The sequence below is a fragment of the Clytia hemisphaerica genome, unplaced genomic scaffold, assembly GCF_902728285.1.
Source record: "Clytia hemisphaerica strain Z4C2 unplaced genomic scaffold, Clytia hemisphaerica genome assembly, whole genome shotgun sequence".
Classification (NCBI taxonomy): Eukaryota; Metazoa; Cnidaria; class Hydrozoa; order Leptothecata; family Clytiidae; genus Clytia; species Clytia hemisphaerica.
Window position 1 is genome coordinate 197,962 of NW_027104356.1, and position 21,996 is coordinate 219,957.

Below are 21,996 nucleotides of genomic sequence, written 5' to 3' on the forward strand. Positions count from 1 at the left end.
AAATTTGCAATAAATACCAATTTTCTAAGAAAAATATGATCTACATACCTTAGGGTTAGCATCGAACCATCTTCTGTTGAGTTATTTTATGATTATCAAGTGTTCAATGATAAGATTTTCCAGGATATATCAGCATCATAAAAAAGTCTTCTCCTTTACAGATTCATCCGCCATTGTAAAAGTTGTTCATTAGTTCGTACGGGTGAAAAAAGGAAAATTCAACATTCACGCATCTGAAGTCACTACTAGGTCAAAAAACATTGATTAGGCCAATGTTCAATGCTTTTCATTGACTGTCAGCAAGTTTTATTGACTGTCAAAATCAAATTATTGAGAACAAGTACTTAACGCTGACTGTCAATCAATTTTCTTGAAAACTAAAAGAATATATTGACTGTCAATATTGACAGTCAATTTTTTGTACTGACCGTTCATTACTTACATTGACAGCTGGTAACAAAATAATTGACAGTCAATAAAAATCAACGACTGTAAGAAAGGAAATATTGATGGTCAATGTAAACAATTGACAGTCAATAAAACTTGCTGACAGTCGATGAAATACATTGAACATGGGCCTAATCAATGTTTTTTTACCTAGTAGTGAGTGGTGCTATGAATTAACAGACTTGACTCGGTGTGTAAAAACTACTCGACACCGTGGTCAAATGCCGTATCAAGAAAAAACTTCAAGAAACTTAAGTCAGTGTGACCACGATACTAAATTTTTCTTAACACCCGCTAATCATCTTACCCGCAAACATCGCACCCGAGAAACCGAAACATCCTGCCTTACGGGAGTTGAGAGATGTTCCACCTTTTCTTCCTCCTGGTCTTCCTGATGTTGTTCCTGTTGTTTCTGACGACAACCAAAATATTCAATTTCTTCTTACTTTCTTTCCTCGTTCTGATTGTCTTCGTAAATGTGTAAATGTGTTATATGTTGTGCTGATTTTGTGTTGTCTGTTTTATAACGTGTTTCGTCAATCGTAACTGTTTTTCTATGTCGTTTATTTATGTCGTTGTAATGTATTGTTCATGAATTTATATCTTTTACTGTAAATAGCATACTTTTTTAATGCATATTTTACTATATATATATACCACCATCCTTCTGAATAAACATTTGAAACTGTCAAAAAATGAGCTCTCAGTCAAAAGACTTAGTAAATTTTAGAGTGGTCGTATTTGAACCGTTCATCGTTGTTAATTACTTCAATGTTGATAACGTAAGTTTGTGAACAATTATCAATTTTTATGTTTGTTGGCATCAATTTTCTCTATCTTAATATTCATCATAATTTGCAGAAACTTTGTATGTTTAAATCTAATGCGTCATTAGAGAGTGTTTTCACCGGCTAATGGTAGGAGTAGTTTTTAGGAAAAGAAACTTTATAGCAATCAGTAGTCATTATTTCGATTTTTAAGGCTTAAACCTAGGAAAGAAAGTTCTTGATGTCATATTCCTTCATCATCTGATGAAAAATTTTGTTCTCCAACCCTCGATTACATTACAGAGGTAGATCTTTAAATGTAATCGAGAGTTGGACAACAATTTAATGTTTGAAAACTCATAAAATAAGTTTTTATGATTATATCTTGTTGCTTTTTTTAAAATTAATTGTCAAGATTTCTACTCTTTGGCGTCAAAAATGGCAGGATTTATAATTTAGAAAAAGAGAATTTATTGTAGAATAACTTTTGTTCTATATTGTAGGGTTAGAAAATATTACTATGCTTTAAACAAGTAGCAACAAAGACAATGGAAAAGTTTCAATGTTCTTTATGTGATGGGTCAGCTTTTCGGCACATGGGTTTAATGTAATGAATGTCTGTAGGACGAGCAGGCAAGAGCTTTGAAAAAAAGTGGCAATCAGAAGCCAGAAGTAAAGCCTTCAATAGTGTCATGCTAGGAGAGGAGCTCCAGAAGTTCAATGACAAATTGGCAAATTCAAAAGATGGTATGAGATAATATTATTTACACTTTAAGCTTCATTACTAGAATCACAATGATTAATTGTTTCAGTCTCCTCATAAAAGGAAGAATCTTGATGATATTTAGTCGTAATTATTGCTTTTCTCTATTTCAGACTTCCTTTTTAATGCTGCTAGAGATGAAAGAGGGATTTAATTTTATTATATTTGTGCTTTTTTTGTTTTAGTATAGTGTATTTTCCTTTGACTTTGAAGCTTACTGATTTGTGTTTTTCTTTGTATTTATTAGTTTTGTGCTTCAGTTTAAGTTTCTGTATTTACTTTATATAATGTTATTTTTCTAAGAACACAACATTAGATTACAGCGATTAAAGATAATGGGCTTTGTATTAAAGGTTCAGACCAGAGTGACGATGTTGATCCAGATTTTATTCCACCAACAGATTAGGAGGGTTCTGATGACTCTGATTGTAAAACTTCATCCAAACCCGGTAATTTGCAGAAAATATTTCCTACAAGACTTTTAGTACAATTAGAGCAAATCTTAGTTACAGTTAGGGCTACTAAATCATTACTTTTTTGAAGCAAATTTAAAGGAATGTGAATAACTACATATCCAATGTTTTATCTAATTTTTTGACATCAGCGAGTGGAATCGTGTTAGAAGGATTCTTATCCTCTTTTACAAGCTAATTTCAACTTTTTCTTACTTTATCTACTTAATGTGATGAATAGCCAATAACATGACTCTCACTTGACTTTATATAGAACCTCCTAAAAAAAAGAAAAAAGACGACGGCAACCTTGAAACATCTAAGCCAAAAGAAGATTATTCAAAGGGTTAGATTTTACTTGTTGAAGTTTTTATTTAGTTTTATTTACATGTTATTTCTGACCACTCACAAGAAATCGTTATTTTAACTAGTTAGTTAAGCTATCCAATTTTACAGGTCTTTCTAGCTGTTTTAGAGGCAATGATAAAGGGTCAATATTAAAAAATATCAATTTTATTTAAGAAATGAAGAGAAAAATTGAATCTAAAACAATCGAAAGAGGGGCAAAAACAATCGATCGCCTGGCAATGAAGCTTTTGGCATTGAAGGTAAATTTTCTATCTGATTTTTTTTGCTCATTAATTGCCGTCGATTTCAAACTTATATTTGTAGTATTTTCTTTATTCATCAGAATTTGTTATAAACTTCAACCAGGTAAAATGTATTTCCACTGTGAAATTCAGCTTATTTATCCCATTATCGTTTGCATAATGTTTTTGTAAACAGTCTGAACCAAAGGAAATAACAACATAACTAGGTCTCAACCCTAAAACTACTGTTTTGTAAAGTGTGATATCTTTTTTAATTGAATTTACTTTCAGAACGACAACAAGGAAGAACAGGTTCTTCTTTTTGAAGAGTTTGAGGTGTTAAAGATGGATTTCAGGATGTATAAAGAATCAAAACATGTTAAAAATTAGCTATTCACCTTAAAAAGGTATTCTAAAGACCAAATGTTATATCTTGATATTTCATATTACTATGCAAGCAAAATTCTTTCAACTTTCTAGGAAACATTGTTTTGATCAAATGTTCAAAAATATTATTAACAGTGATCTTATAAATGTCTGTTGCAAATCTTCATCTATCAAAAGTAATCCTTTCACTATTATAGATCAGTAGAACACAAACAATCCATGAAGATGTGCGCTATATGGCAATGAAATTGCGGGAGCGCTTACACGCTGTCCTTCAAACAAGAAATGGTATCTATTTTTCTGTTTAAAACGATTAGAAAAAGTCTTTTAGTGCTCATAAGGAGATGAAATTTGGTATATAAAGTGTAAAAGCAGGAAAAAACTTTTTTTGATACATCAAACTGTTCACCAGTTATTGGGCACTTTCGTTTTCGAGAGATCCCTCTATCCCATCCTCATCCCGGTTGAGATCCCTCTAAATCGGAATCAAGATAATTCCAGATAGGAAAGTGCTAGAGACTTGAAATTTTCACAGAATATACTTATATTTGTCCTCTAAAGGATAAAAGAAAAAGAAAGCATTTTTCCTTAGTTAATTTACTAAAATTTGGCTAAAGCAAGAAAATTTTAATCCGATTAATCCTATCAAAGATCGCCATGCCGCTTTGTGATTTCTTTGACACTCAAGGGGCTACCTGCCTAATATATTTAATTGATTCATATTGAGTCACTTTTATTTGTATTTATTTATACTTTTTTCACATTGAGTTGCTTCTTTCGTTCTGGTCGATTTCCCTGGTCAAAATTCTTGTTAAGATCTTTCAAGATCATGTATACTCGTGCAAGTTCTTGAATTATGAAAGAACTTACAAGATCTTAGTAATTTCTTACAAAGATCATGGAAGATATCACCACAGCAAACACAGTGGAAAGATCATGTAGGAAAATTTCTAAGAACTTGACAAGATATTGTAAGAACTTATATGTCCAAGAAGTGATTCATGTGATATGATCTCACAAGATCTTTGTAAGATCTTAACTAAGATCTTTCAAGTTTAATGTGATTTTGTAACTTTTTGAAAATTTCATCCAAGATCTTTCAAGTTTACTTGAAAGTGATTACTTGCATGATCTTTAAATTTCCATCTTATAGAATTTGAAAGATCTTGCAAGTTTACTTTGTTCATTATTCTATAGAAGCTGTGTAGAACTGCACAATTTTATCATAAGAATACCTAAAAAACCTTTGAAATACCTGATTCGTTTACGATAATTTATTGTAAGATCTTACATTAAATACTCTTATGTGACAAATAAACGCCCCTTGTTAATTTTTCGGAAATTTTCCAACCACCCGGACATTAGTAATTTTAAAGAATTTTTTCAGCTTCAAAAAGAAAGCTTCTAACTTTGCTCTAAATAGCTTAATTTTAGCTCACATTTACCTTTTATTTTTGGGTTTTCAGAAGGACCATTTCCAGCCCACCCATTTATTTGGACCCCCCCCCCGTAGCTCAAATTCGGAAGTTTCGCGGTTGAGAGAAATTTCTATTCATAATATGGCCTTTTTGCCCTAAAAATACCAATTTTAGGGTAATGTTTTGAAATCCTGAAACTATTCGTGTTTTGCGAATTTGCCGAAAAACCGCGAAAATTTGTTCCCTTAAGGTAGTATCCTGTTCCCAGCCTAATAGACTCCCCTTCACCATCGAATTCGGTTATAGTCTGAAGGGCTAGAGACAAGTCTCTTGGATGGGAAACGAAACCACTTATTTCGGATCCAAAACGCCCGCGTGTGGCTTTTACTCAAACGCCGGATAAAACTAAAATCTATCGCTAGATTGCAAAATATATAGTCCCCTATAAAACAAAAAAGTCACTGTCATGATTACGGTGCGTTCTGGATGGGAAATACCTTAACCCTTTAAGTGCCGATGTCGTATATATACGACATGGGCTATATAGGAGGGCGAAGCCCTCCTGTAATGCCCAGTTTGAGTTAGAAATCGTTATTTTTGGTCGAACTCGTAGGAATTAGATTGTCCTTTATGGTCAAGCAAAAAAAAATTCAAAAGTGAGTCTTTCCAGCGAAATTTTAAGCAAAAAAGTCAAAAAAATGCAAAAAATTGACAAAAATTCACTTTTTTGAGATTCTGACCGTTTTTTGACTATTTTTGGTCAACGAGTGATCCAAGAACCTCCAAATTTGGCCCTGTTTTACTTTATTCTGTCTTCTAGTGAATTGATTTGAAATTTTACCACTGGGCACCTTTTCATCAGTTCAGTCAGGTCCGCGCAGCGGGCCTGACTGCTTTAATTCCCTAACCTACCCCCCCCCCTTGGCCGCCGCCCACCACGCCCTTCCTAAATCGGGCGGCGCCGAAGGCGCCCAAAAGAAAGAAGAGACTCTAAGCTATCCAACGAGCTATATACGAGCTTCTAATTCCTTCTAGATCAGGAGATATAAGACCTTAAAGTTTGAACTAGCGATTTTTTAAAAAAAACTTAGAAAAAAGGACCCTGGCACTCAAAGGGTTAAAGAAAAATTGCAAAAATTATTTTTTTTTTAGATTTCTCAATTTTTGGCCTAAACTCACTCAAAAATGCTGAAAAACACCAAAAAATCACATTTTCAAAATTTTTTTTTCACTTTGTTTAACCCTTTAAGTGCCGATGTCGTATATATACGACATGGGCTATATAGGAGGGCGAAGCCCTCCTGTAATGCCCAGTTTGAGTTAGAAATCGTTATTTTTGGTCGAACTCGTAGGAATTAGATTGTCCTTTATGGTCAAGCAAAAAAAAATTCAAAGTGAGTCTTTCCAGCGAATTTTAAGCAAAAAAGTCAAAAAAATGCAAAAAAATTGATAAAAATTCACTTTTTTGAGATTCTGACCGTTTTTTGACTATTTTTGGTCAACGAGTGATCCAAGAACCTCCAAATTTGGCCCTGTTTTACTTTATTCTGTCTTCTAGTGAATTGATTTGAAATTTTACCACTGGGCACCTTTTCATCAGTTCAGTCAGGTCCGCGCAGCGGGCCTGACTGCTTTAATTCCCTAACCTACCCCCCCCCCCTTGGCCGCCGCCCACCACGCCCTTCCTAAATCGGGCGGCGCCGAAGGCGCCCAAAAGAAAGAAGAGACTCTAAGCTATCCAACGAGCTATATACGAGCTTCTAATTCCTTCTAGATCAGGAGATATAAGACCTTAAAGTTTGAACTAGCGATTTTTTAAAAAAAACTTAGAAAAAAGGACCCTGGCACTCAAAGGGTTAAGGGAACTTTTTTTGGTGAGTAATAATTTTGGCGCACGGTCGATGCAAAAATTTTTTTCTTATTTTGACGAATGAACGATTTTTTTTTATCTTGGTGAGAACTAATTTTAGCGAATGACTGCGTAAATATGTTCTATTTTGCCTTATTTTGAGCAATTTTGTTGAATTTCAATTTTAAGCAAAACACCAAAGGAATTAATTTTGGCGAGAACTAATTTTGGCGATCCAGGCTTTTTTCCAACTTCGGCGAGAACTTAATTTGGCAAATGACCTAAAAAATTAATTTTGGTGTGAACTAAATTTGACGAATTTCAATTTTGCTCGCCAATTTCGCCGAAATTAGTTCCACCAAAAAAAGTTCCCTTAAGGTAAGTAGCTTCAATTTCTTCCGCCTGGAAACTCACAGCTTGTTAATTTTTGGACCTTTTTAGGAAGCAATTTTCAGTTTAGTTGCCGAAAGAAGAATGTCATAATTTGCTTTTTAATTAGTCAAGTTTATTTCCTCATTTTTGGTACTGACCCCCTTCCCCGTTTTATGAACATTCTGCGTAGAAAAACAAGCTACAGATTAAATGAAATGGATGAAACGATCGATGATCTGTCACTGACAAAAATCTATAATTACGTCCCGCGGAATTATGATGTTGCGGTGCCAGACTACACATAAGCAGGGTATTTGTAAATCGGAATTCAGATGGGCTTGGCAGCTCAATTTCTTCTACTCATATAAAGTACGGGAGTACAAACTGTAAATAAAAATAGGCAAACGTAATAGCTAGAAACAAAATAAATAAAAAAGAACTAAGCTTTAAGGCTAGAAAAAGAATGATTCAGATTCTTTAGGAAATGGCTATCTGTGGAAAGATGTTTAAGAAAAACTATTAAAACTTATCTCACGCTTTTTTAAATAAGAATGTCTTCTATAAGAACATCAGGCCAAATCGCAAGAAAGGCTTGAATTTAAACTTTGAGGCAGAATTGTTATTTTAGCTCCAAATGTTCATTCATAAGTCTCAAACTCTCAAAGATCATTTCTCATATTTGTAAACTTCAAAAATATATATCAATTTAAAAATATAAACGTTTTGATGTGGAGAAAGTATTTAATGAAAAATGTGCTTATAAACGAAATAAGCTAAATTGCATGTTTTTATTTTCTCTAATTATCAGATTCTAACAAAACATTTTCATCTTACAACCAATGTCCGAACCATGGTCCGAAAAAAGCTTGGGTTTGAGATACAACGCATTAATCAGCTTTTTGCTGTGTCAAGTTTTGGATCGAATTGAAATAAATAATTCTACAAACAAAAATTTCGAAAATAAACAAAGCAAAGAACAGTTTATAAAAGAAAAAAGTTAATTCCAAGAAAATTAATTTTCAAATTTCAAAAGATTTCAATACACCAGAGAGTTTACCAAAAACAGGCTATTTTTATAAAAAATTACTTAGTCGTGTTGATATGAAAAAAGTTCCCTTGAAAGAAATCCATTAACATCATCTACGGATATAAAAATTACACGTCTCAACAGTAAGCGTGTATTAATACGATCACAATCGTTGGTTTTAGTGACGTGAAGAAAATGTTTACCAAGTTTCTTTGCATCAGCATACCTCTGAAGTTTAGCACTCATTAGACCTCCAACTCCATCATTCAAATTCAAGTTAGTTTGAATGTATCGTTGAATTAAACAGATTACCTCATTTTCGCGAAGTTCGAAGCACAAAATAATTCCAAAATGAGTTTGATGAGTGTCCTCCTTCGCATATTCTACAAAGTAGCTACAACTTTTTCCCCGACGTTTGTAGCTCAAACTATGATAAACCACACCATTTACCATACAACGAGAACAGAATTTACTATCATTGGTTACTGACACAGGCAAGACGAAATCAAAACGTGGTAACAAAGAGAAGGTTGGGCCCAAAATCGAAGTTTCATCATTGACCTTCACAGCTTTCTTCAATTTACCAGTTAGTCCAAGAACATACCTCTTCAGAGTTGGATCGTTTTGACAGGAAATTTCTTTAACATGAAAACTTAAGTTTTGCGCAGTTCGAATATTGCGAATCATTTGCGAAATTACACCCCTGGAACCATGATACTGCCTTTTGAGGGTAGCAATGAAGCCTTCAAAAACGAAGTTTGACATCAGCACGAGGGGACATCCATGAAGTTGCCTTTGCCTTGGAAGGTGTAAAAGAGCATGATTAGTATACGTAAAAAATTGCCTCCCGTATATATCATCAGTCAAGCGGTGATACTCATCGAGCATGTCATGAGCTTCTACAATATCATTCAAATTACAGTAATCTTGGTTAAGTGTTTGAATTGCTGTCACGAACAACCCAATGTGAGCGAATACATCATCGTCTAGATAGCCCTTTAAGATTGGTAAAATTACATGAAATAAAAGAATTTGCTGCTCTGTAGCTTTGGCTCTCTTGAGACTTTTCAAACTTATCTCGGGGGCTTTCTTGTGAAAGTCGTGAGGAAACTTAACAAGGGAGACAGATTCATTTATTGCTTTTATTTCAGTGACATCCAATACTTTGTTGCTTGTATTAAAGAGTGTTAACATTTTTCGTTTCCAGTCTCCTTCAAGCACAAGGTGCATGTAATCTAAAGGCAGTTCGTTCGGTATCTCCATAATATCTAAAACAACTGACCTCCCCTTAAAACCAAAATGTCTTTCACCGTCAGATTCAGCATCATTAGCATAGGTCAAAACCTCTTGATGTGTTCGAATAGCATACTCCACATTATACGGGTAGATCCAGGAATTAGAATCTTCGTTGTGCTCCCCAGGATGATAGCACACACTACAACCGTAAAGTCCATTAAATTGGGTCTTCATTAGTGAAGCTGCTTTGGCTGGAAGGTCAGCAAGTTCAGCCTGCAAACGAATGTAGAAAACCTCACCATTCACAGAAAAACCGTTTCGCATGAGGTGACCAGCTTGTTGAGTAAATGATATTTGGAACAGTTCATAGTCTGGTTTATCAGGGCCATACCAGAGACCACACAATACAATATTGGGAAAACAGTATCGAAGGCGTATACCAAGTTCAACAATAAATGCTGATAATACCCATATTTCTAGGCGTTTTGATTTAACAGTGGGTGCTCCATCAAGATGCCAAACTAATGTGACATATTTTTTATCCTTGTCATGTTTTAAATCATAAATTTCTCCGTCTTTAACATCACAATAATACGGTCGGTTGTTATTTGAGCTGTAATTGGATATAACTTCACGGTGTTCTATAAAAAAATATAGCTGTCATTATGGATTGTTCACAAGATCCATTCACTAGTCTAATCAATAAACTGTCTCCCTACCACCTGCTCCCACAGCAAATGTGCTTTCTAATTGAAACTAATCAAGAAGTTTATTTCAATATAAGCCAATTTTTAATAAAGGCGTATTAAAAAATTGGCTTATATTTGAAATAAACTTTAGTCTCAATTGGCGACCTTTTACAGTCAGACTAAAGACCATAGTTCGCACCCCCCCCCTTTATAAAGGGGGGGGGGGTAGCGATGTTCAGAAAATCTCAGAAAGGGGGGGGGGTAAGAGAATTTTTTCTAGAAAGGGGGAAGTTTTCAGAAAGGGGGGGTTCATCTAGAAAGGGGGGGGGTAAGATGTCAGTGGTATGTTTTTTTTGTGTTTTCCCAAATTAGAAGTTTTATTTTTAATTTACAATGCAACGTCTTCTTTATTAATTGTTTAGTATGTTTGAAACATTCGATTCAAAATGATTCTACCGGGTGACCCACGAAAAAGTTCACACGTTTCCCGACGTCTTGAGGCCGAAAAAATGCCCCAAAGTGCTTGGAGTTTTGATATTTAGAAAGTAGATATCCTAACTTAAAATTTTAGCTATCACTTTTTAAATTTGACCAACTTGTTCTATGCTTATGAGCTTTTAAAGTCAAAATTCACTTTGCGGAAAGTGTAAAAAACACGTAAAAAAGGGGTATCAAATTTGGTATTTTTAGACGTTTTTGATATACATTTTTTGAAAAAAATCTAGGAAAGCGCCAATTTTTATAAAAACTAGTCTTGTTTTAAACAAAAACTACTTTCAAAGGTGTTAATTACGTATTAAGTAATTAATTAGTAATTAAGTAATTAATTAAGTATTAATTACTAATGTCATAAAACTCGTTAAATAAGTCAATTTGTAAGTGATTTTCTAATTGATTGCAAGAATTTAATACCTCTTTTTTACGTGTTTTTTACACTTTTCGAAAAGTGAATTTTGACTTTAAAAGCTCATAAGTAGAGCACAAGTAGGTCAAATTTAAAAAGTGATGGCTCAAATTTTAAGTTAGGATATCTACTTTCTAAATATCAAAACTCCAAGCACTTTGGGACATTTGTTCGGCCTCAAAACGTCGGGAAACGTCTGAACTTTTTCGTGGGTCACCCGGTATTTTTTTCGCAATGCAGTGTGTTCTATTTTCTTTTGTTTAGAATTTGGGGGGGGGGTAGCATCAAATTTTAAAAGGGGGAAGAACCTAGGGTAGGGGGGGTAGCTCTAGGGTAGGGGGTGTAGTGACCCCCTTCCGAACTATGAAAGACCCAGTTGAAAAAGTTTTTTTCAGAGGGAATTTAATTTAGCAAATGGTTTAGAAAAATCAAATTTGACAAAAATTTAATTTGCAGACCAAGAATATTTTTGCCCATCCTTTAAGGCCTGAAATATTGGCAGGAATTTAATTTGAAAGAAAAAATTAAATTATATTATTTTGGTGGTTTTTGCTAAATTTGCCAAAATTTGACCCAATGGAAATTTGAAAAAATATCACTCATTGTAAACATTTTTAAAATTCAATTCCAAAAAATGTCAAGACCAGTTTTAAAATATTTTAAATATCATCAAAGAAGCACTAATAATACGTACTTCACATCCAAAAGGTATGGTTTGGCAGTAAAATGGCATAAATGATGAAAAATTTCAAAGTTATGCAGATTTGGTTGTCATTAAAAGCTAAGTCCTTGTGAGATCTTCAAATTTTGCAAAAACGTTAAACCGCAAAATTTTATCTAATTTAACTATTCATTCATTTACCTTGTATGATCCTTTTAAGTGATTCTTCAACATTATTGACATAATAGGAAAGTTGGTCCTTTGCTTTCAACACCCGTCCAAATTGATCACAAATGTCATTTGAACAAACACAGTTCACAACGTTTGTATGGCATGATTTGCATAGCTGATGGTGAGTCATTTCCGGAGAAATTTGTTTTTTCAACTTATCCAACAAATAAAGTGATGTAGTGCAATTGTTTGGAGTGGGAAGTACCAACTGAAAAAGTGTAAGAAGATCTTTCTGTGCCGAGTCTGAAAGACAGTGCTTGGCAGAATAAACGATGAATAGATGGTTGAATGATTTTAACGTCATGGAAGACCCTTCTAATATAGGAGATTCATTGGTGTCAGCATTGTCTATGTCAATGTCGTCTTCATCAGAAGTTGAATCTAGAAATAAAAAAGAAAAGTTGAGCCATAGAGTCACCATTTCTAGCTAATATTGTAAACTTTTATCTATTTAACCATATTCATACTAGGAAGGGATGTTTCTGTTTGGAGTTTGTTTCTGTTTCTGCCCTAGCCCCCTTCTCGTTCAAATTAATGATAATAGCTCCCGAAAATATAAAGCTTTTACCATTAAATTTTTTAGCTTCAAAATAAAAAAAAAACCTTAAAAATTTTCACACTATGACATTTTTACAGTAAAGTGTCACAAAATTGACACTTTTCCAATTCCATTTTTTTAAGTCAAATAAACTGTCCACTCCTTTTCGGAATATTAAGGATAAAATAAGCATTTTAAACTCAGACAACATGGTAAACTCAGACAACATTTTTCTAGAGCCTTTGTTAGAATGTGATAGATATTTATAAGAAGGAAGGAATTTTTGGTTTTTGCTCATTTTGGGCATGATGAGATACGTCATCAAAAAAACTTTTTGTTAAAAGTTACTTTTGACAAGGATCTTGTGTGCCATATTCCATTCAAAAATTCCAAGTGGCTTTGAACACTCTCTTTGGAAAACAAAAAATCAATACCAATTAGAAGTTACCTTCACTCTCTGAGATATCAGAATTGTATTCACTTTCTGAACTGCTGCCTTCGTCTTGCTCAACAACAACACTAAAGAATAAGGTTTTTTTAATTAGCACCTATCCTCTAATAATGCAGTGGACTATAGACTTTTTTCAAAATTAGCAGCTCCAAATTTTTTGGTCCGTTGGGGCCCATATATCACAAATCTGAAATATTTTTTGATTTTTTAATTTTAGGCGATCTCCGGCCATTTTTGTGCCCGGCCGAAATAGGTCAATTTTGGGCATTTTTGCCAGGAAAAAAAACTTGAAAATTGGTTGGAGAACCGCCAAAAATTGAAAAAAAATCAAAAAATATTTTAGATTTGCAATATTTGGGCCCCAACGGACCAAAAAAAGCTGCTAATTTTGAAAAAAATCTTCATAGTCCACTGCTACTAATAAGCACCGCAGCACTTGTCAAACCAAGGCGAACCCAAAAAGTTTTATGTTTCCGGTCCACCAGCCGGGTGAAAATTTATTTCTTCATCACCTGGCCAAATTTTTTTTTTCGTACATCATCGTTCCATCAGCAATTATCTTCTTGAGTTGGAAACTTTTGAAATTTAGCTAAAAATATATTTTGCCGGCCGGGTGAATGTATTTTTCGTTACCCGATGGACCGGAAACAAAAAATGTTTCAGGTTTGCCCAATCTAACAATCAAACTGATTTAACTCATCGCACGGTTAAGTTCAAGTAAACAAATAATCAAACTCTAACATTTTTCAAAAATTGATAAAATTTTAGGTCCCAGTATAAGGCGAGGCCAAATTAATTTGTTGTTTTACGGGCCAAGCTACCCAAAAAATTAAGGGAGGCATCCAAATTCAGACTTGCCAAGAAAAATGTTGATTTGACGTTTTGCCCAGACGGTTGTAATTGATAAAATTGATGATTACGATCGATAGATATCCAGACGATCTCAACCGATCGGAACCGACGATCGAACCAGTCGAATTAAATCGAACGCAATCGAATGATTGAAATTCGATTGTTGAACGCAATCGAATCTCAATCGAATATTACCGCAATTTTCAGATTCAATTGATATTCGATTGTGTTGCGATTAATGTTCGATTGCGTTCGATTAGGATTTGATTGCGCTCGATTAGGATTCGATTAGGATTCAATTGCGTTCGACAATCGTGTTTCAATCGGTTGATTGCGTTCGATTTGGTTCGACTGGTTCGATCGTCGATTCCGTTCGATTGAGATCGTCTGGATATCTATCGATCGTAATCATCAATTTTATCAATTACAACCGTCTGGGCAAAACGTCAAATCAACATTTTTCTTGGCAAGTCTGAATTTGGATGCCTCCCTTAAAAGAATTTAATTAAGCTTTTGTCGCACTGTTTTTCCAAAAATATACTGTGCAGCCAAGAAAGTTCCTGCCCAGAATGAAAGTAGAAAAATGAAACTTACATTCTAGGTTGTTTTCTTGGTTCAATTTCGGTAGTATCATCACTATCTTCGTCAGTTTCCGGAAGTACTTGTTCCAAATGTTCATTTCGAAGAGTATCGTCTAATTCATTTTCACGACTATGATGGAAGTTAACAATGTCTCTTTTTTTGTTTCTTCTGTGTGGGTTTTCCTTTGCTACCCTTTCATAACTGTATTGACTTCTTTCAGTTCTGAGATATGAAGAAGTTTTTTCTTCACAATCTTCATCATAATCTGTACAGGATGACGAAGATGACGAAAGATATCTTTTCCTCCTTGAACAACATCTCGAGCTATCCGCCATTTTGAATTCTAAGTTTGTGTTCCATTGAGCGGGAAGAAAGGGTAGATTTAAGCCGTGACCTTCAGGTTTCCAGCAAAGGTACATATATTGTAAAACTGAAGAGTTGTTTTTATCCTCAATTCAGAAGAATTCAAATTTATTTTTCATTAAATGCGATTGAAATAGTTTTCATGGTGTCAAAAAAACCAAAATTAGCGTGTTTGAATGTAAATCATTCAAAATAAAGAAACGCTCTCAGTCATGATAATCTTCTTTGGTCTTTGTCGAATTGCATTATGGGAGCGTCTGCCTAAAAGTCAGACTTCGAAATCGAACATGTCTTTTCAAACTTTTTCGTTGTGCAGATTGGTCAGGACGGAGAAATCACAGCAAAAGGTTAGTGCACGTTTTTTTATAAGAAAAGTGTTTATTTGCTTAAGTAGGAATATTTTTACACAATATGCCCGAAATTAGGGTGAAATATTTTGAGCATATTCTTGTTAAAACAAACTGGTTAAAATATCTTACTTATTTCTTCTGAAATAAAATCTCAAAACTACTATTGTACGAATAAAAAAAATTGTGAAAATAGGAGGAAGACAAATTTGTATACCTTTTTGAAAACAGTTGAATAGACATTGATGCGTTTAAACTTTGCTTTTTTTCTAGAATCATTATGGCTGATGCTCGACCCAAGCGATCTACCAAGTCAAGCAAATTTAGTATGTTTTTTACTTAAAGACCGCAGCAGTCAGTCAGGGATATCCCTCAATTGCGGTATACCACAATTGCGGTAGCTTTTTTTCGTGGTTAGCCTAGAAAGCCTTACAACGGATACATATAGCGCTGGTCGACAAAGATTTAAACAATCATTGACTGTAAAAAATTATACGAAAAGAAATTTTGTCTTTATTTAAAGAATCTGATCTACGGAAAAAATATTTTGTCTATGCTTTAAAAAGATATGGTCAATTATGTACAAAAATAGTCTATTTTCTCCTTCAATCTCGTATTTTATATTTTGAATAATCTGCAATTGCGGTATATAAAAATGTAAAAGTGACGTTTTTACCGCAATTGCAGTATACCGCAATTGAGGGATATCCCTGACTGGCAGTGGTGTTGTGGCAGGGGGCTATGGCCGAAGGGGGTGCCGAAAGAACCAGGGGCGCCAAAATCAATAAATAAGACTAGGACAAAATTTGATGTGATTTCTTTCTTCAAAACCTTTGCGTGTCGCCTTAGGCCAATAGACAGTTGGGTGTTTAAGCTATAAACTGTAAATATTGTTCTTGCCGAGTCAGCAAAAAATACCGTCCTTGCAAGGGCAAAGATGTCTGAAGTGTTTGAAAATTGTAAAATTGCATCGGTTAAAGAATTTTTCCAATTTTCAAAAGTCAAGTGAGGATGTCAAATATCACGTGTACAATAATAAAATAAATTTGATTTCTAAAAACGACAATAATTTTCGAAAACAACATTTTTCATTTATTTACTTTTTTACTTTTCTGCTGACTTGGCCAGTGTCGATTTCCGATGTCGAAAAGTATTCTTTGATTGCACTGGACATTATGTCCGATGTGAGATATATGGTCAATTTACACAGCGTCCGGCGTTGTCAATTTGTTTCCGTCTCTTTGTATCATGTTTTTTTCTCCATATGTTTTTGACAGCTAAACTGACTTTTTATGGAAAACTCTAGTTTGAGTTGACCATGTGAAGTCAAAATATTTAAAAGTGTTGCATGAGTTCCACGGTGTAACGTAACTAAGTCTTAATCCTGGCAAAAAGAGAATTTTATTTTCATTTTATTTGCGCAAATATGACCTTGTACAAGTGCGTTCGCGTATTGTCCGGTGTTGAAAAATATTCAATCTTAATACCGGACAACTTAAGTGTCCGGTGTATCGGCAGGGTCGTACGGTAACCTGCCCGCATGTAAAAAAGCAAGCACCAAGTTTTCCTTATTTACTATATTTTCGAAAATTTGGCATTCATCATTTTTTCATTTTGGAGCTTCATCAAATATCCGTCTAACAACGAACCCTACAGCCCTACCATCCCTATAAAAGTGCGCTTCACTGATTTTTATAATTATGGAGATAATTTTTCTGTGCACAACTTATTGTGAATTGTCTTCTCATTTGAGATTTTTAAATTGACTGCTGGCAAAATTTCTTCCAATGAGGTAGCTTAAAACCTTGGCTATTTAATGTATATTGCTTCTTTATTTTAGATGGGAAACGTATTGTAGTTTACTTTCCTGAGACGTCAAGCTATAGCATCCTATCAGAAGCATCTTCCATCAGACGACTAGAGGCAGGGGCCCGATTAGGTGACAACATCACGGTCAAAGACAAGGGTGTACCTCACTCTTGCGTGATTAAATTTATTGATAAGACACTGTTATTCTCTCAATTTGTCAAATGCATTTGAATCTAAGTTTTTCAATTAATATTGTTTCAGGAAGTCAATTTTTCATGCAGGGTCAGAGAACGTTAACAGAATAATTTTGTGAATTGCCAAAGTGATAAGTTGAATAACAAACTGCCTTTTCCAGATTTTTACCCCTCCGTCGCACAGGAAAATCAGCAGAAAATATGTGATGTTGGCTAGTGACGTTTAAAAAACGATTATTTGATGACCGCCTTAGTGAAATTTGAATTTGAAATCCAAAATAATACAACATTATATTTGTATACTGTTGTTTTCTCCAGACCCAGTCAATTGAACTTGTCTAATCCAATAAATTAAAGGTCAATTAGAAAAATAATCGGACTAAAGAATTTTTAGAATTGTGATTTTAAGTCTGATATGATTTGAGCTGTGTGCGTTTCCAACTCTGCAGTCTTGAGAGCACTTAGTCTAAGCAGAAACTTACCAATTAAAAATATTATTTACATTAGGTTCATTTGACGAGTGTGAATCAAGGTGTTATGAAATGGAAAAAGAAATTCGCCGTGAAAATAATGAATCAACAATTGATAGTGAGTTTTATGATAATTTGCCATTAAAATTCCAGGTCCTCGTTTTTTTTTCAAATTTTAGGGGACCTCTCTTTTTTTTGCTTACCAGCAAAAAATTAATGCAAATTTTGCCACGATTTGCAATATTTTACTCTGCAATTCTGTCATTCGCAGTGATATATTTAGCATTTTCGTTGATTCTGCCACTTTCTTCCATTTGACCATTTCGTTAATTTATTTCATGGGGGAATTTGGATTATTTTGGTTATCATCCACTTAATGATTTATTCTTATTTCTTTCATTGCAGCTGCTTCTGTACGAGATTCACCCAGTTCACCTACCTGTAAGTTACTAAGTTTTATTTGTCAGTAGTGCCTTATTTTTATTTCCCCCTAATTAAGTAAGTAGACAATTGAAATTTTATATTTGGCGGTTATGACAGTATTCTTATACATACCCCTTACATTGACAAGTAATATTTTTTTCTCCAGTTGAAGATCCATTGCCACAACACAACACAACACGAACATTTGCGCCACCGCCATTACCAACTTTGCCAGGTGGTCATGCGTCCAGTCCAATTGGTCTAATGGGTGAATTGACCAGGCAATCCTCCAATAGAATGAATAGAAGGAAGACTTCTGATTCTGATTTGTCAGTAAGTAACACAGTGGTCTGCATCAATTCAAGGTCTCTTTTGTTTTGCTATCAGAAGGTAGTAATTATTTGATATCTTGCTTGTAAGGTTGCTTAAAAACTTTCAAATTTAAAATGGTTGAAAAGCACATTTTTGCATTTTTCAATAATTTTTCAATTTTGAATGGGCAGTAGAGGCATTTTTGGAAGATTTTCAAGGCTTTCTTTTAAAGCTGTGTCAAAAATATTCTTTATTGTTGGGGAAAAAAGTTGCTAATTTGGATTTGAGGCCTCAGAGTTGCTAAGCAAGCTGTTTAATATTTGGGCCATTTTGAGGCCTGAGCCCTTGGCAACTTGGTTGCTTATAAAAAAATGTGTATACAAGAAACATTTTTGGTAGTCTTTGTTACCAATCCCTTTGCAAACTAATACCATAATACTATTTTAGGTGAAACTTTTGGAAGATGTCCTTAAGGAGGCCCAAAAAACAAATTCACTTCTGGAGAAGACCAACTCCTTGCTAGAGAAATTTTCGGTAAGCTTTTTATGTAACAAACCTGATTTATTGTCTACAGAGTTAAGAAAAAAATTCTTAAAATCTAGGATTTGAAGAATGAGATTTTAAATTTATTCCTTTATTGATTCATATTATAAAAAAATTGGTTTAAATCTTGAAGTGTGTATTCCCCTTTCAGAACTCGCAAAGTGATACCGCATCTGGCCCTTCTGAACCAACATTAAACCGTGAAGAATTTGTAAGTATTCCTATGGTTTTAAATATTCTTGATAATAAGTTGAATCACATAGTGTGGTAGAGTCTTCCAAAAATCATCAAATGGGAGGGGTAGTGAAAAAAATGATTTTTAATGGGAGGGGTAGGCAGGCAACTTTGAGAAGTTATAATCACTTCATGGTGCAGGTTATTTTTCAAATTACATATAATTTCTTACATAATCAGCAGTTTTTGCAAGTAATGTAATCTTTTCTTTCACACATGATACCTGACCATGATGCATCATTCTATCACTTTTTCTGATCTAGCTGCCTGTGAGTGATACCCAAAATCCTGGGGGTTGATAGGTTTCACAAAAAGGGGGATACCCATCAAGGGAGGGGTAGAGACCCCTCTGCACACTATAAATCAAGTTTTGTTTTTCATCTTAGTAATTTCAATTTACAAATAACGCCACCCTCCAAGTTTGCAATGAAATTTACTTTCATTACCGTGTAACCATTTTTTTACAGATGCATAACAATGAATGCCTATTGGATGTTGCACGTGAATCTAAGCCGACAAAATACGCATTGAAATTGGCCAGAATACTTTGGAGTGAAGATGAACGTCAAAATGGGATAATCGAACCAGGGAAGTCGACGTATACTGGGAATCAGCTCAACGGTCAACGCCTGGATTTGTTAAAACGTAAGTTTTCATGACTTAAAATTAATCATGGCTTATTGGAACTGAAGCTTATTTATCACCAATACAATGTTTGATCTAAATGTGGTCAAACATTGAATAAGATTTGAAAATTTTTTAATATTTTGAATTTAATTTTTGGAAATTTAAGTTTTGCCATACTTAATTCTCATCTTCACAGGACTTCTTGCTCATCACTATCCCCGCAACAAAGAAAAAACCTGGCGTCAATGTAGAGAGTCGATCAACCAGGCAGGGCGCACGGCTAAAAAAGTGAGTTTCTCAGAGTTTGGAGAATTCAGGATAATCGATGGAAAGCGGAGTTAAACGGCGTTTTACGGACATAGAGTTTCCTAATTTCGGTAAACTCCGTCAAAATAATCGTAAATTTTCATCGTAATTTTCCTCAGTTTGCATGCGTGTCTAAAAGTTGGTTTTATGCAAGTGCGTGTCGTGAAACTTCGGAAAACCAATTTTCGATTTTCATAACATCGGGAGATGAAAAAAATAGTTTTACGGAGTTTTCCTGATCAAAGTTTATCCGATCGGGATATTGGAATAAAGACTGATTTTAGTTCCCATTCTTCTGAAAACGCGGTTCATTCATTGAATATTGTTTGGCGCCAGAGTTCATTCAATATGGTGTTTTCAAGAGGGGAAGTTACAAAAAGTCTACGAAACCAACAACCAGGTAAATTTTCTTGTTAATTTCTAATTGTGAAATAAAGGAAATTTTCTATTCTTTTAATTGACCAATTTGCTTTTTCAATTGAAAAGTCTTTTAAGTTATAATTTTAACTAGGAAATGTTCAAGACTGACAAAGTTTTCTCTATCTTAGATCTTAGCTCGCAGATTATTTCTTTGGACTTTCCTCGCCACTGAGAACGTATCAACTTCAAAAGCATACATCAAAAACCAAATGGACAATAAAGATAAGTATTTTCGTTAGCATATTTATTTTGATCGATAATTTCACTTTGGGTTAGTGTAATAACCAGAAAAAAGTTTTTTATTAGTACGTTGTAATCCAGTCATACATATTTAGCATCAACAAATTTATAGCACACTTGTTTGATTTGACGTTTTAAGACGGGCGAAATCTTCTAAAGAACTACCCTTTTGGAGGGTCGGTTCGGTGCTAGTATCTTTCTGTCTTTTTGAAAATGAGAGTTTTTTATTGGCAAGTTTTAATCCAGTCATACATATTTTGTATTAAAAATATATGTAAGCACACTTGTTTGATTTGACGTTTTAAGACGGGCGAAATCTTCTAAAGAACTACCCTTTTGGAGGGTCGGTTCGGTGCTAGTATTTTTCTCTCCTTTGGAAAATGAGTTTTTTATTGGCAAGTTTTAATCCAGTCATACATATTTTGTATTAAAAAATATATGTAAGCACACTTGTTTGATTTGACGTTTTAAGACGGACGAAATCTTAAGTACTATACTACTCTTTAGGATATGAGACTTCTTCTACATATTTGAAAGTTCTGTTGCGTAGACTGAATTTATATCTGATTTTCTTTCAGATTGATGACATCACTTTACATCAAAGCACGTAATTGACTTATTTGTTGACAAATCAAAAACAATTCATCACATTTCACGCCTTCATGTCCCAAAGGTAAACAATATAAAATTAAATATAAAAACCAAGTAATTGTTTTAATTGAATCAAGTAATTGCGAAAAAAAGAATTATTTAATATCATATTTTTTTAAAGTTTAATTTTTACGTCTAAGTAAAAGTCGATCATCTATGCATAAATCTGTTTGCTTAAAACAATACACAAATCCCTTAAAAATACAGGCGATTCATTTCAGTTCTTTATCAACATTTTGCCACGCAAACTTTCGGGTTGTTAAAATCTAATTTATAAGAGAAACTAAACAATCAAGTGACGTAACACGGGTTCTTTTGCTTTGATGATTGGTCTGAATAACTGCAATGTTTTTGCAAGCTCTAGCATTTCGAAGCAGCGATTCAGACCTCGATAACAATGAAATAATGTCAATCTGGTTTTACAAATAAAATTTCAATCCCCATTTTTACCATTGAAAATACGTAAAGTGCAAGTAAACTTTTTCAGGTCTTTACGAAAATTCGGTTTATAATTACACCCCTGTCTCAGTGACTCGTTAAGATTTTGTGACCGGTGGGGATCAGTCTTCTTGTTCTAGTAATTTCCTTACTTTAACTAACAATATCCTTTAAAATTTATCTTATTTATGAACAATATTAATTTTTGTGACTAAATGATGTAATTAACAATTTTATATTTAGTATTTATTATATACAATTAATTGACTAAATTAAAACTATTTAGTATATTCACAATATTCATGTACCAAACATTTATTTATTTTTTCAACTAATAAGATTAATGACATTTTAGAATAAGAGAAAATTTAAAAATCTATTTCATTTATCTACATTTTCATTT

The 21,996-nt window shown here is 33.8% G+C and overlaps 1 protein-coding gene and 1 long non-coding RNA gene across 2 annotated transcripts; both read left to right on the plus strand.

Annotated features, from left to right (window-relative positions):
* Window positions 1–15,206: 15,206 nt before the first annotated feature.
* Window positions 15,207–18,714, plus strand: LOC136818287 (uncharacterized). The gene is made up of 7 exons (XM_067074669.1): window positions 15,207–15,252; window positions 16,767–16,892; window positions 17,437–17,517; window positions 17,805–17,840; window positions 17,989–18,155; window positions 18,582–18,668; window positions 18,709–18,714. Exons 1-7 carry the CDS (start codon window positions 15,207–15,209, stop codon window positions 18,712–18,714), a joined length of 549 nt encoding a protein of 182 aa, XP_066930770.1.
* Window positions 18,715–18,827: 113 nt separating this feature from the next.
* Window positions 18,828–19,804, plus strand: LOC136818159 (uncharacterized). The gene is made up of 3 exons (XR_010848208.1): window positions 18,828–18,888; window positions 19,379–19,556; window positions 19,735–19,804. It is a non-coding gene; the product is annotated as an uncharacterized lncRNA (long non-coding RNA).
* The last annotated feature ends 2,192 nt before the right edge of the window (window positions 19,805–21,996 follow it).